Raw genomic sequence first — 13,090 nt, forward strand, 5'->3', positions numbered from 1 at the left:
TTCCACCCCAATGATGGCACAGACTTTCTAAACTAAACTTCAGACTTTGTGCTCCTCTACCACTTGTAAATACTTGTGATAATTAACCCCTCTCATTTTCTGTATCAGTGGTTTTGGGGAAGTGTTTCTCTTGTTTCTTAATGTCTGTCTCTCTCTCTTTTTCTCTTTTCCTGATCTGGGCTTCCTCCCCTCTGCAGCACCAGCAGTTCTTTTCTCCTCTAAATCACGTCTCCTTACCTCCTAATGTCCATGATGTGGGTGGCCTCTTTTCTCTCTAGTTTTGCAGTTTATTCTCTCAGTCCTCAGATCGATTTCCTCAGTGTTCAGAATGGTTTCATATTTATCTAGGTGTTTTCATTGGAGGAGGCAAGCATAGGATCCCCCTATTACTCTGCCTCTTAACTCTTTCTAAAAAGTATATCTGTCAAATTATCATCTGGTGTCATGAATCTTTTAGTAGTGAAAATGTTTGGGGCTCCACTCAATTAAATGTGTTTTAGTTTCCTTAAAGTAGCATAACCTGATTTAATACTCCTTTTGAAAAAAACCTTCCATAAAAGGCCAGGTGGGTTATGTTAAAGGCTACAGTTTTTCTCCTGAAATGTCACCTGCATATTTCTCTTGCATTTAAAATGCTTGGTGTTTTTCTGTTACACATTGTAAAATTTCTTTTGTTTCTATATTTGTCTCTTTCTAGATTCTATTTAGTTTTAAGAAGTTCCCTTAAATTTTGCTTTTTATATTAGGAACAGTTTATGTTAATATTAGTAGTAATAATTTATAATATATTTAATATTTATAGAATTAACGTCGTAAGAAGCTGAGTTTTCATGAATTTTAAAGTCCTCTTAATTTTCTTTTGTTCCTTTTTTCAGTATAATCCTGCAGTCTTCCATTTATCATCAGTTATCAGAAGTTTATATTTACATGTAAGCCTCTGCCTTCAGTAAACACTTCATGTTTTAAAATTTGGATACTTAGTTTTTTTAAGTTTTTATTTAAATTTCAGTTAGTTATGATACAGTGTAATATTTTTAATACAGTATGGTGTAAGATATAGTGATTCAACGCTTCCATACAACACCTGGAGCTCATCACAAGTATACTCCTTAGTGCCCATAAGCTATTTTAACCTATCCCCCCAATATTCATTAGTTTGTTATTTAATTTTTTAATCAGTAAACATTAGTTTGATTTTAACATAAGTCAATATTAAAGTCCATATAGTGTTTTAAGGCATGTAAAAATGGAGTACATGAAAAGACAGAAAATATTTTAAAATCCTGTATCTGCGAATGGATTAATAACCAGAATATATAAAGAACTTCTACAACTCAGGAACAGTATAACTCAACACAATTGGAAAACAGGTGAAGGACTTAAATAGGCATTTCTCCAAAGAATATGTACAAATGGCCAAAAGCACATGAAAAGATGCTCTACATCATCACTGTTTATTATGGAAATGCCAACATCAAAGCACAAGATACCATTTCACACTTAATAAGATTCCTATTGTCAAAAACAAGAGAAAAAGCAAGTATTGGCAAGGAAGTGGAGAAATTATAACCCTGGAGCATTGCTGGTGGTAGTGTAAAATGGTACAGCTGCTATGGGTAAAGCAGTGTGGCCATTCCTCAGAGTTAAACAGAACTATTTCCATAATGATCCATCAACTCCACTTCTAGATGTATACGCCAAATAATTGAAAGCAGGAACTTAAACCGATACTTGCACACTCATGTTTGCATAGCAGAATTATTCCCAATAGCTATAAAGGTAGAAGTAATCCCAATGTCCATTAATGAATTAATTAATAGATGAATACAATGTTATTATATATACACACACACATACGTACATACCATGGGATATTAGTCTTAAAAAGAAAGGAAATGCTGACAGTTTACAATATTAATGAATCCCAAAGATACCATGATAAGTGAAATAAGCCAGACACAAAATGAATACTGTTTGATTCTACTTAGAGATACCCAGCGTAGACAGATTCATAGACGCAGACAGTAGTAGTTACCAAGTTTTGGCGTAAAGGGAAATACAGAATTATTTTTAGTGTGTACAGAATTTCTTTCTAGGATCATAAAAAAGTTTTAGGAATGGAGTGTTGATGTTTGTACAACATTGTAATTATACTCAATGCCAATGAATTCTACTCATAGAGAACATTAATATGCATGGGTTTCCAAGTTTATAAGCCCTACTAGTGACTATAAATCATGAAAACCACTGGTCTAAATGATAGTCAACATCATTGGAAATGTAAATCAAAACCACAGTGGGATATTACTCACTAGGATTACTATAATCCCAGAAATAGAAAAATAGGAAGTGATGAGGATGTGGAGGAATTGGAACCCTGTTTTGCTGATATTGAATGTCAAATGGTGTAATTTATGTGAAGCAAAATTTGATAATCAAAGGTTCAGTATAGAATTACCATATAATACAGCAATTATACTTCTGGGTGTTTACTCAATAGAAAGGAAGACACACAAAGATTTGTACACCAATGTACATAGCATCATTATTCCTAATAGTTAACAGCTAGAAACAACCTATATGCCCATCAACTGGTGAAGTGTTAAACGTATTTGATATATGGATATCATAGAACATTATTCAGCAATGAAAAGGAAGCAAATGCTGAGAAACGGTACAACACAGAGCAACCTTGAAAATATATGACAAGTGAAAGAAGCCAGTCACAAATGACCAGGTGTTGTATGATTCTATTTATATGAAATGTCCAGAGTAGGCAAATCTATAGAAGCAAAGTAGATTAGTGGTTTCCTAGGGATGTAAGAAAAATGAAGTTGAGGGATAATGGCTTTAGGGGTATAGGGTTTTTGTGGAGGTGATGAAAATGTTTTAAAAACTGGATTTTGGTGATGGTTGCACAACTCTGAATACACTAGTGAATTGTAAATGGTAAATTGTGAACTATATTTGAATTAAACTTTAAAAAAGCTCAGTGGCTTTTTTATCTATAGAAGTTGTATTCAGTTAGCTTCCAGCTAATTGTTTGTTCTTTATGACTTCCTGTGTCTTGCATATACTTTCAAGATTGTCCTTAACATTTCTTTAAACAAAGTAAATAGTTAGAGTCTATGTCTGATTATTCCAGTTTCTAAAATCCTTATAGATTTCTTTCATCTCTTTAATTTCTGTCAGTTTTGGGGATCCCTGGGTGGCTCTGGTTTGGCACCTGCCTTCGGCCCAGGGCATGATCCTGGAGTCCTGGGATTGAGTCCACATCAGACTCCCTGCATGGAGCCTACTTCTTCCTCTGCCTGTGTCTCTGCCCCTCTCTCTATGTGTGTCTCTCATGAATAAATAAATAAAATCTTTTTTTTTTTTTAAAGATTCTGTCCGTTTTCAGGCATGCTGCGTTGTTTCCATGTGTGTTTAAGTACTTTTGACCACAAGGTCCTTATATCCCTTGGAGTATGTCATAGTTATTTGAGGCCTAGGATAAAGTTTGATTACTCCAGAAAGGATTTGCTGTTGTTTCTGCTAGGCATCTGGGGATATTATTAGTCTGAGATCCTTAATATTACAATTTGTGCTTGAAGCACTCTTAAGTTAGTAGGATTTTGGGCAAATGATGGGGTATTTGATGATATGAACTGGGGTCTCCCTGGTACTTAAAATATTCATTACTTTGTTTCTTCTACTTTCTGCATAAATAAAATAAGCATACTGCAAGGAATGTTAACCAGTTGTAGTGGTCTTTGCATGATAGTTCAAGGGTGGTAGTTTTTATATGAGATTCCTATACTGTGTGACTAATTAGAAGATGGTATGACTATAAGATTTAGATTTAGACTTCAGATAAAACAAATATTTAAACATCAAAACTAAGCCATTTGCTTAAAGTCAACTTATAGGACCTGCATTGATGTATTGAGGCAATGAAAGAACTGATATTAATGAGATACTGTTTTCTTCACTTATTGTTCATTATATGTAGAATTCTTGGTACCTCTTGGTAGTTATTGTTTAGGTTTTAGGCTTTTCTAAGTCCTTCTTATGTTTAATAATGGCCTTGAGTCCTACAAGTTAATTGAAGGACCACTGGAGGAAAAGAAGTCAGATTTCTGAGATAGTGTAAAGGAATTATTTGATTAGTAAGGATTTTATGGTGCAACTGTGGAATTTCAAAATGTGTTTCCAAATTCTTTAGAGGCCAAACCACTCCCAAAGTTCTTTAGATCAGCACTTTTTAATCATTTATGTGGAAAATTCTTTGAAGTAGTTTTCAGGACTTGGAGAAACTATAAAATTTATTGACATATCCATGGTATTTTATTATGATCCTCTCCAATTCCTGCTTTATTATAGATGTATTGATCATCAGAATACTGCAGTGAGACTGGCTTTTATAATAGTATAATTATAATTTGTAAAGAGTCAAGAGGGGAATCGAATATAAAAAGCTTTTTAGTCTTGTATTTTTGGAAAGTTTGCTTTAGCTCTTTTGTCTTCATCCTTCAATAGCCTTGAAGGGCACTTAAGGCAGTGTGGTAGGCTGAACGATGGCCACTTGGAGATGTCAGATCTTACGTAGGTCCTGGAAATTGTGATACCTTATAAGAAAAGGGGATTTTTTTTAGAGGTGATTAAACTAGGGATTTTAAGATGAGCAGATTGTCCTGGATTATCCAGATGGCCCCTAATTCCATTTGCAGGTAACTTTGCAGGAGAGAGGCTAAGGCGATTAGATATACACAAACAGGAGGAATTGTGACCACAGAGGCAAAGACTGATGTGGCTGCAAGTCAGGGAATGCCAGCAGCCACCGTATGCCTGAGGAGGCAAGGAACAAATTCCTGGAAGTTCCAGAGGGAATGTGGGTGGCCCTGAGAACACTTTGATTTTGGCTCAGTAGGACAGATTTTGGATTTCTGATTTTCCAAACTATGAAGGAATATATTTCTATGGTCTTAAGATTTTGGGTTTGTGGTAATTTGCTATAGCAACAAACTATTTGAAGCAGTGAGTTTTCCCCAACCATTCTTTTTATGACTTGTATTCTAGTTTGCAGCACAAGCATCTGAGAAGGTTCTTAGAAAGTTTAGATTTCTGTGTCTCATCACATATCTAGAAAATCAGAATTTCTAGGATTCGACTCCAAGGATGTGTATAACACATTGCCCAAATGATTCTGATGTGTACCAAGTTTGATAAACATTTCATTAGGATGCCAAATTGATTTCCTCTTCCTGTTGTAGAAAATTGCCATTAATTTGATGGCTTAGAACAACACAAATTTATTCTCTCACAGTTCTAGGGGTTTGAGGTCCAAGGTTAGTGTTACTGGGCTAAAGTAAACAGGGCTGGTTCCTTCTGGCTGCTCTAGGAAGGGAAAGCGTTTCCTTGTCTTTTTCAGCTTCTGGTGGCCACCTATATTCTCTGTATTCAAAGTATATCACTCTAGTCTGTATACATGTTATCACATCACTTTCTCCAACTCTCCCTTCTAGATCCCTCTTATAGGGACTATTGTTGCATTGGACCTTCCTGAATAAAATTAAGAGGGTCTTCAATTTTGGGTCCTTATCCTGACTGTATCTGCACATTTCCTTTTTCCATATACAATAACTCATGAGTGGTTTGGAATGTAGGTATATTTGGGACATCATTATTCAGTTTACCACAGATCCCATGATAAAATCTCATGTAAAAACTAGATGTAAGTAAGGTTCAATAACAGATTGTCATGATTGATTATGTATTCACCTATACTTTTTGGGTATATTTTCCAGATAAAGTGATTTGAGTCAGAGAATGATTCAATAATAATTATCAATGCTCTTTTGAGTAGAGAACATTTTTCTATGGATATTTATTTGGCTAGCTTATTAACATATCCTTTTTATGTGGTTCCCATTTCCCACAGAGAATATCAACTCTATTATAAATCAGTGGTGTAGGTAGAAGAAACTGTTTTTTCTCCCTTTTAGGTAGAAGTTTTTTTCCCTTTAAAAATGTCCTCCCTTTTCTTATCTTAGCCAGTTGGCTTAAAAGTCTTACGAAGTTTTTCTATAATAGAAGATATTTATGATATGTGCAAGAGTAACTTTTGCCCCCACAAAACAAAAATTGGCTTTTAAGTTTTTCTTGGAGTATAAAATGATAAAGTTTAGATTACCTTTAAAAAAAACTCTCTTTAATTTTTTTAAGAGAGAGAAAAAGGGGGAGGGGAGGGTGGTGGGAGAGGAAGAGAGAATCTTAAGCAGACCCCAGTGTGGAGTCTGACAGAGGCTGAATCTTATGACCCTGAGAGCATGACCTGAATCAAAATCAAGAGTCACACACTTAACCAGCTGAACCATCCAGGTGACCCTCCTTTACATCAATTTTAAAAACTCAGAAGGTGTTCAGTGATAGAACAGCTGGGTACAAGATCAACAAGAAAATAGAGGACTTGGAAAATACTATAAACCAACAGACTTAGTAGAGCACTAAAAGAATACTCCATTCAGTTACAGTAGAATACAGTTTCCTTTCAAGTGCATATGGAATATTCTTCAACATAGTCCATATCTTAGACTTAAGATAGAATTAACATAAAAGGATAAAATCACACAAAATGTTTTCTTTAACCACATGGGAATTAAATTACAAAGCAGTAACAGAAGGAAAGTTAGAATATTCACAAATGTATATAAATAACACACTTCCAAATATCCAGTAGATCAAAGAAGAAATCACAAGGGAAATTAAAATATATTTAGACATGGATGAAAAACAAAAGCACAAGGTACTAAGATATGGGATGCAGGTAAAGCATGCTTAAGGCAGGAAAATTACAACTGTAAATACCTATAATTTAAAAATAAGAAAGATTCCAAATTTATAATCTAACCATTTACCTTAAGGAACTAAAAGTAAGAGCAAACTAAACCTGAAGCAAGTAGAAGGAGGAAAAAACACAGATAATCCCTGAAACCAAAATTTGGTTCTTTGAAAAGATCAACATGATTGGTATCTTTTTGGTTGTACTTGCAAAGTAATAGAGGAGACCACTAAACTCAGGAATGTAAAAGAGCATCATTACTGATATTACAGAAATAAAAAATTATAAGGGAATGCTATGAACAGTCATGTATCAAGAAGTTAGATACCTCATTTTCACAGCAGTTATTTCTATCATACACAGTGGAAATACCTCTTAATAAGGCAAAATAATCATTATCAGATTTTCATGAATTTTTATTAGTGTTTTATATCATTAAATTTTCTCTTGCCATGAGAGGAGGCAAGACGTACCAATGATTGGTGAATTTACATCTTTTAAAACTGTGACCAGAAAAAGGTTATTGCTTAAATGCTGCCTTTTTCATTTAATCAGCTTTGTTTTGCATTTTACCCCCTTGATAAGTGTCTTATAAATGAAATTTGCATTCATTTCTTTTTTATTTTGCTTTGATAGAAAAAATTTTGTTGAAATGACTCTGGGCTGAAGAAATGTAATGTTTTCAACATGAAAAACAATTTTTAGTATTTTTTGTGTAAGAATAATTGGAGAAGAGTTCCTAAAAGATTGGATACAAACAGGCTTTATTGAAAACAAGAGCTTTTAAATTTTTATTTAAATTCCAGTAGTTAGGGGTGCCTGAGTGGTGCAGTTGGTTAAGTGTCCAAGTCAGCTCAGGTTGTAATTTCAAGCCCCACCTCAGGCTCCTCACTCAAGGCAGAGTCTGCTTCAGTTTCTCTCTGCCCCTCACTTTAATAAAATAAATTTTAAAATTCCAGTTAACATACAGTGTAAGTTTAGTTTCAGGTGTACAATATAATGATTCAACACTTCGATATATCACCCTGTGTTCATCATGACAAGTGCACTCCTTAATTCCTATCACCTCTTTAACCCATCCCCCCACTCACCTCCCCTTTGCTAACCTTCAATTTTAAAAGAGGAGTTTGTAATCTATAGTCCACAGATGGAATTATGAGGGGGGTATGTGAACCTGAATAAGAAAAAATTCACATTAGTTTTACTAAACTCTAATGAAAATTAGCATTTTTTCCAATTATAATGTGGGCAATAAACCATAGTAGTATTAGTGATAACTTTGCTGCCAATTGAAATCAACTAGTTCTGTTGTTACTGATATCTCAAAATTATTTATCTTTATCAAGACTTCAGAATTTCAGATAGTTATTAGACTTGCTGCTATATTTTGTTATTTAATGCATTAACAAAGTACACATTACTGTATCACAAATGTTTAATATTTTGATAATTTATATATAATTGGTTTCTTCTGCTCTATTTTATGTTTCAAAACATGCAAAGAAAGATGTCTATAAGCTTCTCTATACTGCCAAAGGAGTCTATGGCGCAGATACAGTTAAAATCTCTAATTTTGAAACATTTTCATATAGAGAATTCTTTTTTCTAAGTTTTTATTTAAATTTCATTTATTTAACATACAGTATAATTAGTTTTATACTAATTAGTATAATTAGTTTGGTGAATCAGTACTTCATACAACACCCGGTGCTCATCACAAGTGTACTCCTTAATCCTCATCATCTATTTAACCCATCCCTCCATCCACCTCTCCTGACATAGAGAAGTCTTATAACATTAACTACTTTTTTTTTGATTAGGTGTAGGGAATAGCAATGAAGGTGGACGAGGAAAGGCAGGTGCAAAACTTTTCCAAGATTTTCAGATGTTAAGTAGAATCTGGACTCATCCTTGGTGTTTGCAGCTGGACTACATTAGCAAAGAAAATAAGGTAAATAAGGTAACCTAAAATTGATTAAAATTTATCTGTTGGAAACATAATAACTTTAGGAAAAAAGGTTGATCTATATAGACTTACTGTATATTGGAATTTTCCTTTGCTTTGTGGTATAGTAATTCAACCTATTTTATTTCTAGTTAATTTCTATGTTAGAATGTATTACGATTATGGAAGGAGCATTAAATGTTGTTCTTAACATCTTGCATAACCATGGTAAAATGTTCAAAATTTAAAACTTAATATTAGGTCAATAGTATTAACCAAACCAGAGACTTTCATTGAATTTCATCACTTTTTATGTACCTCTGACCTTTTTCTTTTCCATGTTTCAATCCAAGACCTCACAATGCATTTAGTAATCATATTTGTGATGTCTCCTTTATTTTTTCTAATCTGTGGTAGTTCCTCAGTTCTTTCTTATCCCTTGACAATTAACTTATCCTCAGGTAAAGTAAACATCATTATAATTTCCAATATAAGTTGAAATAAACTATTAAAACATTCATCATTTTTTTTCCTCTAGGGATACTTTGATGAAGACAGTATGGATGAATTTATAGCTTCAGATTCCGATGAAACCTCCATGAGTTTAAGCTCCGATGATTATGCAAAGTAAATTGAATAATTTTTGTGTCCTGTGTTGACACATTTAAAATACCTAATTGCTAATTGTCCTCTCTTACTTGGCATTTGCATCTTTACTGTGCTTTCCTAACAGTTTGGATTTGTTCCTTTTATAGAAAGAAGAAAACAAAGGGGAAAAAAGGGAAAAAAGATAGTAGCTCAAGTGGAAGTGGCAGTGACAATGATGTTGAAGTGATTAAAGTCTGGAATTCACGATCTCGAGGAGGTGGTGAAGGAAATGTGGATGAAATAGGAAGCAATCCTTCAGTTTCATTAAAGCTGGAAGAAAGTGAGTCTAATGAATGTTGCCTTTATAATGGAACATTGATTTAGAAAATATCATGTCTATGGTTTTTTCAAGTATTAATTTAACCTTATTATTTCACTCAAGGGAGTATTTTCCTAGATGCCCTTAGTAATAAGCATCTAGGATAATCAGGTCATATAATAACAAATATCTGGTGAATGTTTAATTACAAGCAAGCCATTGTGTTCTGATATTTGAGAGAAAAGGAAGAAAGGAAAACTAATGTTTATTTACATGTATATAAACTAAATGCTGTATTTTCATTCCATGTATTAGCTAACTTAATTCCTGAGCAGACATGCAATGCTGTTGATATCTTTATTTTTATAAATGATTAGTAGAAGTGAGATTTAGACCTAGATACATCCAGTTTCAGAGTCCCAATGGTATTTTCACTTAACTACATAGAAATAACTGGAAACATTTCATTTAATTGAGTATGTGATTAACTTTATACAATGAAGCTAGTGTTGATGTTTCAGCCTTTGTAATTCTTCATAATCTATAATTGTACACTTTAAATTTTCCCCTTTTCATGTACGATTTAACACCTCTTTTAAAAATTATTTTTATTTATTTTTTAAATTTAAATTTTAGGTAGTTAACATATAGTGCAATATTTCTTTCTATAGTAGTTTCTGGAGTAGAATTCAATGATTCATCACTTAACACCCAGTACTCATCACAAAAAGTGTTCTCCTTAATACCCATAACCCATTTAGCCCATCCCACATCCACCTACCTCCATAAACCCTCAGTTTGTTCTCTATCCTTAAAAGTCTCTTCTGGCTGGAAGGGAGATGGGTGAGGGGATGGGCATTAAGGGCACTTAATGTAATGAGTACTAAGTATTATATGCAACTGATGAATCACTAAATTCTATTCCTGAAACTAAACACACTATATGTTAACTAAATTGAATTTAAATTTAAAAAACTTTTTAAAAAGAGTCATTTACGGCTTGTTTCCCTCTCCTTTTTTTCTTTTCCCCCTTCCCATATGTTCATCTGTTCTCTTTCTTAAATTCCGCATACGAGTGAGATCATATGGTATTTGTCTTTCTCTGACTGGCTTATTTCACTTAGCATAATACACTCTAGCTCCATCCGTGACATTAAGAATGACAAGATTTTATTCTATTTTATGGCTGAGGAATATTCCATTTATTTATATATATACCACACCTTCTATAGCAGTTTGTATTCCCATCAACAGTGCAAGAGGGTTCCTGTTCTCCACATCCTTACCAACACGTATTGTTTCTTTTATTGTTAATTTTAGCTGTCCTGACCAGTGTAAGATGGTATTTCATCATGGTTTTGATTTGTATTTCCCTGATGAGTGATATTGAGTATCTTTTCATGTGTCTGTTAGTCATCTGTATGTCCGTTTTGGCAAAGTATCTATTCATGTCTTCTGCCCATTTCTTACCTAGATTATTTGTTTTTTTACATGTTGATTTTGATAAGTTTTTTGTAAATTTTACGTACTAACCCTTTATCAGATTTGTTGTTTACAAATATCTTCTCTTGTTCCATAGGTTGCCTTTTAGTTTTGATTGTTTCATTTTCTGTGCAGAAGCTTTTTATCTTGATGAAGTCCCAGTAATTCATTTTTGCATTTGTTTCCCTTGCCTGTGGTGACATTTCTAGTAAGAAGTTGCTATGGCTGGGATCCCTGGGTGGCGCAGTGGTTTGGCGCCTGCCTTTGGCCCAGGGCGCGATCCTGGAGACACAGGATCGAATCCCATGTCGGGCTCCCAGTGCATGGAGCCTGCTTCTCCCTCTGCCTGTGTCTCTGCCTCTCTCCTTCTCTCTCTGTGTGACTATCATAAATAAATAAAAAAATTAAAAAAAAAAAAAAAAGAAGTTGCTATGGCTGAGGTCAAAGAGGTTTCTGCCTATATTCTCCTCTATCACTTCTTTAATTTTGCCTTTCTCTCCTTTCCTAGTTCATGAGTGTACAAACAAGTGAAAGTATGAATTTTCTAATGTTGTCTTGACCTGTATCTACACTTGAAGGATTTGTGTTGAGGCTCCATATACTCATAGTGCAGCCTAACTGGGTATCTAGGAACTCCACTCCAAAGCTGGGAACAGATACCTGAATATTTGAAATATTATATATCTAAAGACAAAGCAGTGTAAATAGCTCTAAATATTTGTAATTTGAGAGTCATATAGCAGAGCAATCACTGTGAAGAAAAGAAAGATATGGAAGCCAGCTAGGTGAGTGACCCTGAATTCAAACAAACGTGGCTGGTTGTAGGCCTACACCTGAAATAATTTGGTGATTTCTTAATAAACATCTCTTTTCAAGAGAATAGGGGGCAGAAAACGTATGTGGAAAAATAATAGCTGAAAACTTCCTTACTCTAGGGAGTGAAACATATCCAGATCCAGGACACACAGAAAACTCCCATCAAAATCAACAAAAGCAGACAAACATCAAGACATACTGTAATTAACTTTGTATAATATAGTGATAAAAATATTTTAAAAACAGCAAGAGAAAAGAAACCCTTAACTTACAAGGGAAAACCCATAAAGCCAGCTGGAGATTTCTCAAAAGAAATTTGACAAGCCAGAAGAGAGTGACATGATATATTCAATGTGCTGAATGGAAAAATATGCAACCATGAATACTTTATCCAGCAAAGCTGTCATTCAGAATAGAAGGAGAGTTTCCCAGACAAACGAAAAATAAAGGGAGTTTGTTTCCACTAAACTAGCCCTGCAAGAACTATTAAAGGGGACTCTTTGAATGGGAAAGGAAGACCAAAAGTGACAAAGTCCAGAAAGGAACAGAAAATCTCCAGAAACAATGACAAAACAACTAACACAATGGCACTAAATTCATGTCTATCAATAATCATTCTGAATGTAAATGGACTAAATGCTCCAATCAGAAGACCTAGGATGTCAGAATGAATTAACAAAAAAACAAACAAAACCATCAATATCCATCTATACGCTGCCTACAGGAGACTCACTTTAGACCTACAGACACCTGCATATTGAAAGTGAGGTGATAAAGAAATATTTATCTTGCAAACAGATGTCAAAAGAAAGTTGGGAGTAGCCATACTTATATCAGACAAATTAGATTTTAACCAAAGACTGTAACAAGAGGTGAAGAAGGGCACTATATCATAATAAAGGGGTCTATCCAACAAGGAAATATAACGATTGTAAATATTTCTGCTCCTCAACTTGGGAAAACCCAAATATATAATAGAATTAATAACAAATATACAGGAATCCATTGATAATAATACAGTAATAGTAGGTGACATTAAACCCCACTTACATCAGTGGACAGATCATCTAACAGAAAATCAAAAAGGAGACAATGGCTTTGAATGACACACTGGACCAGA

The 13,090-nt window shown here is 34.0% G+C and overlaps 1 protein-coding gene across 10 annotated transcripts in view; it reads left to right on the plus strand.

Annotated features, from left to right (window-relative positions):
- ATRX (ATRX chromatin remodeler) overlaps positions 1–13,090 on the plus strand; it is a 333,086-nt gene that overhangs the window by 235,966 nt on the left and 84,030 nt on the right. For all 10 annotated transcript variants that reach the window (XM_072816168.1, XM_072816161.1, XM_072816162.1 and 7 more), the window contains 3 exons: positions 8,641–8,771; positions 9,304–9,392; positions 9,521–9,693. In XM_072816168.1, coding sequence (XP_072672269.1) covers positions 8,641–8,771; positions 9,304–9,392; positions 9,521–9,693 — 393 coding nt within the window. The remainder of the gene's footprint in view (positions 1–8,640; positions 8,772–9,303; positions 9,393–9,520; positions 9,694–13,090) is intronic.

The sequence above is a fragment of the Canis lupus genome, chromosome X (genome assembly GCF_048164855.1).
Source record: "Canis lupus baileyi chromosome X, mCanLup2.hap1, whole genome shotgun sequence".
Classification (NCBI taxonomy): Eukaryota; Metazoa; Chordata; class Mammalia; order Carnivora; family Canidae; genus Canis; species Canis lupus.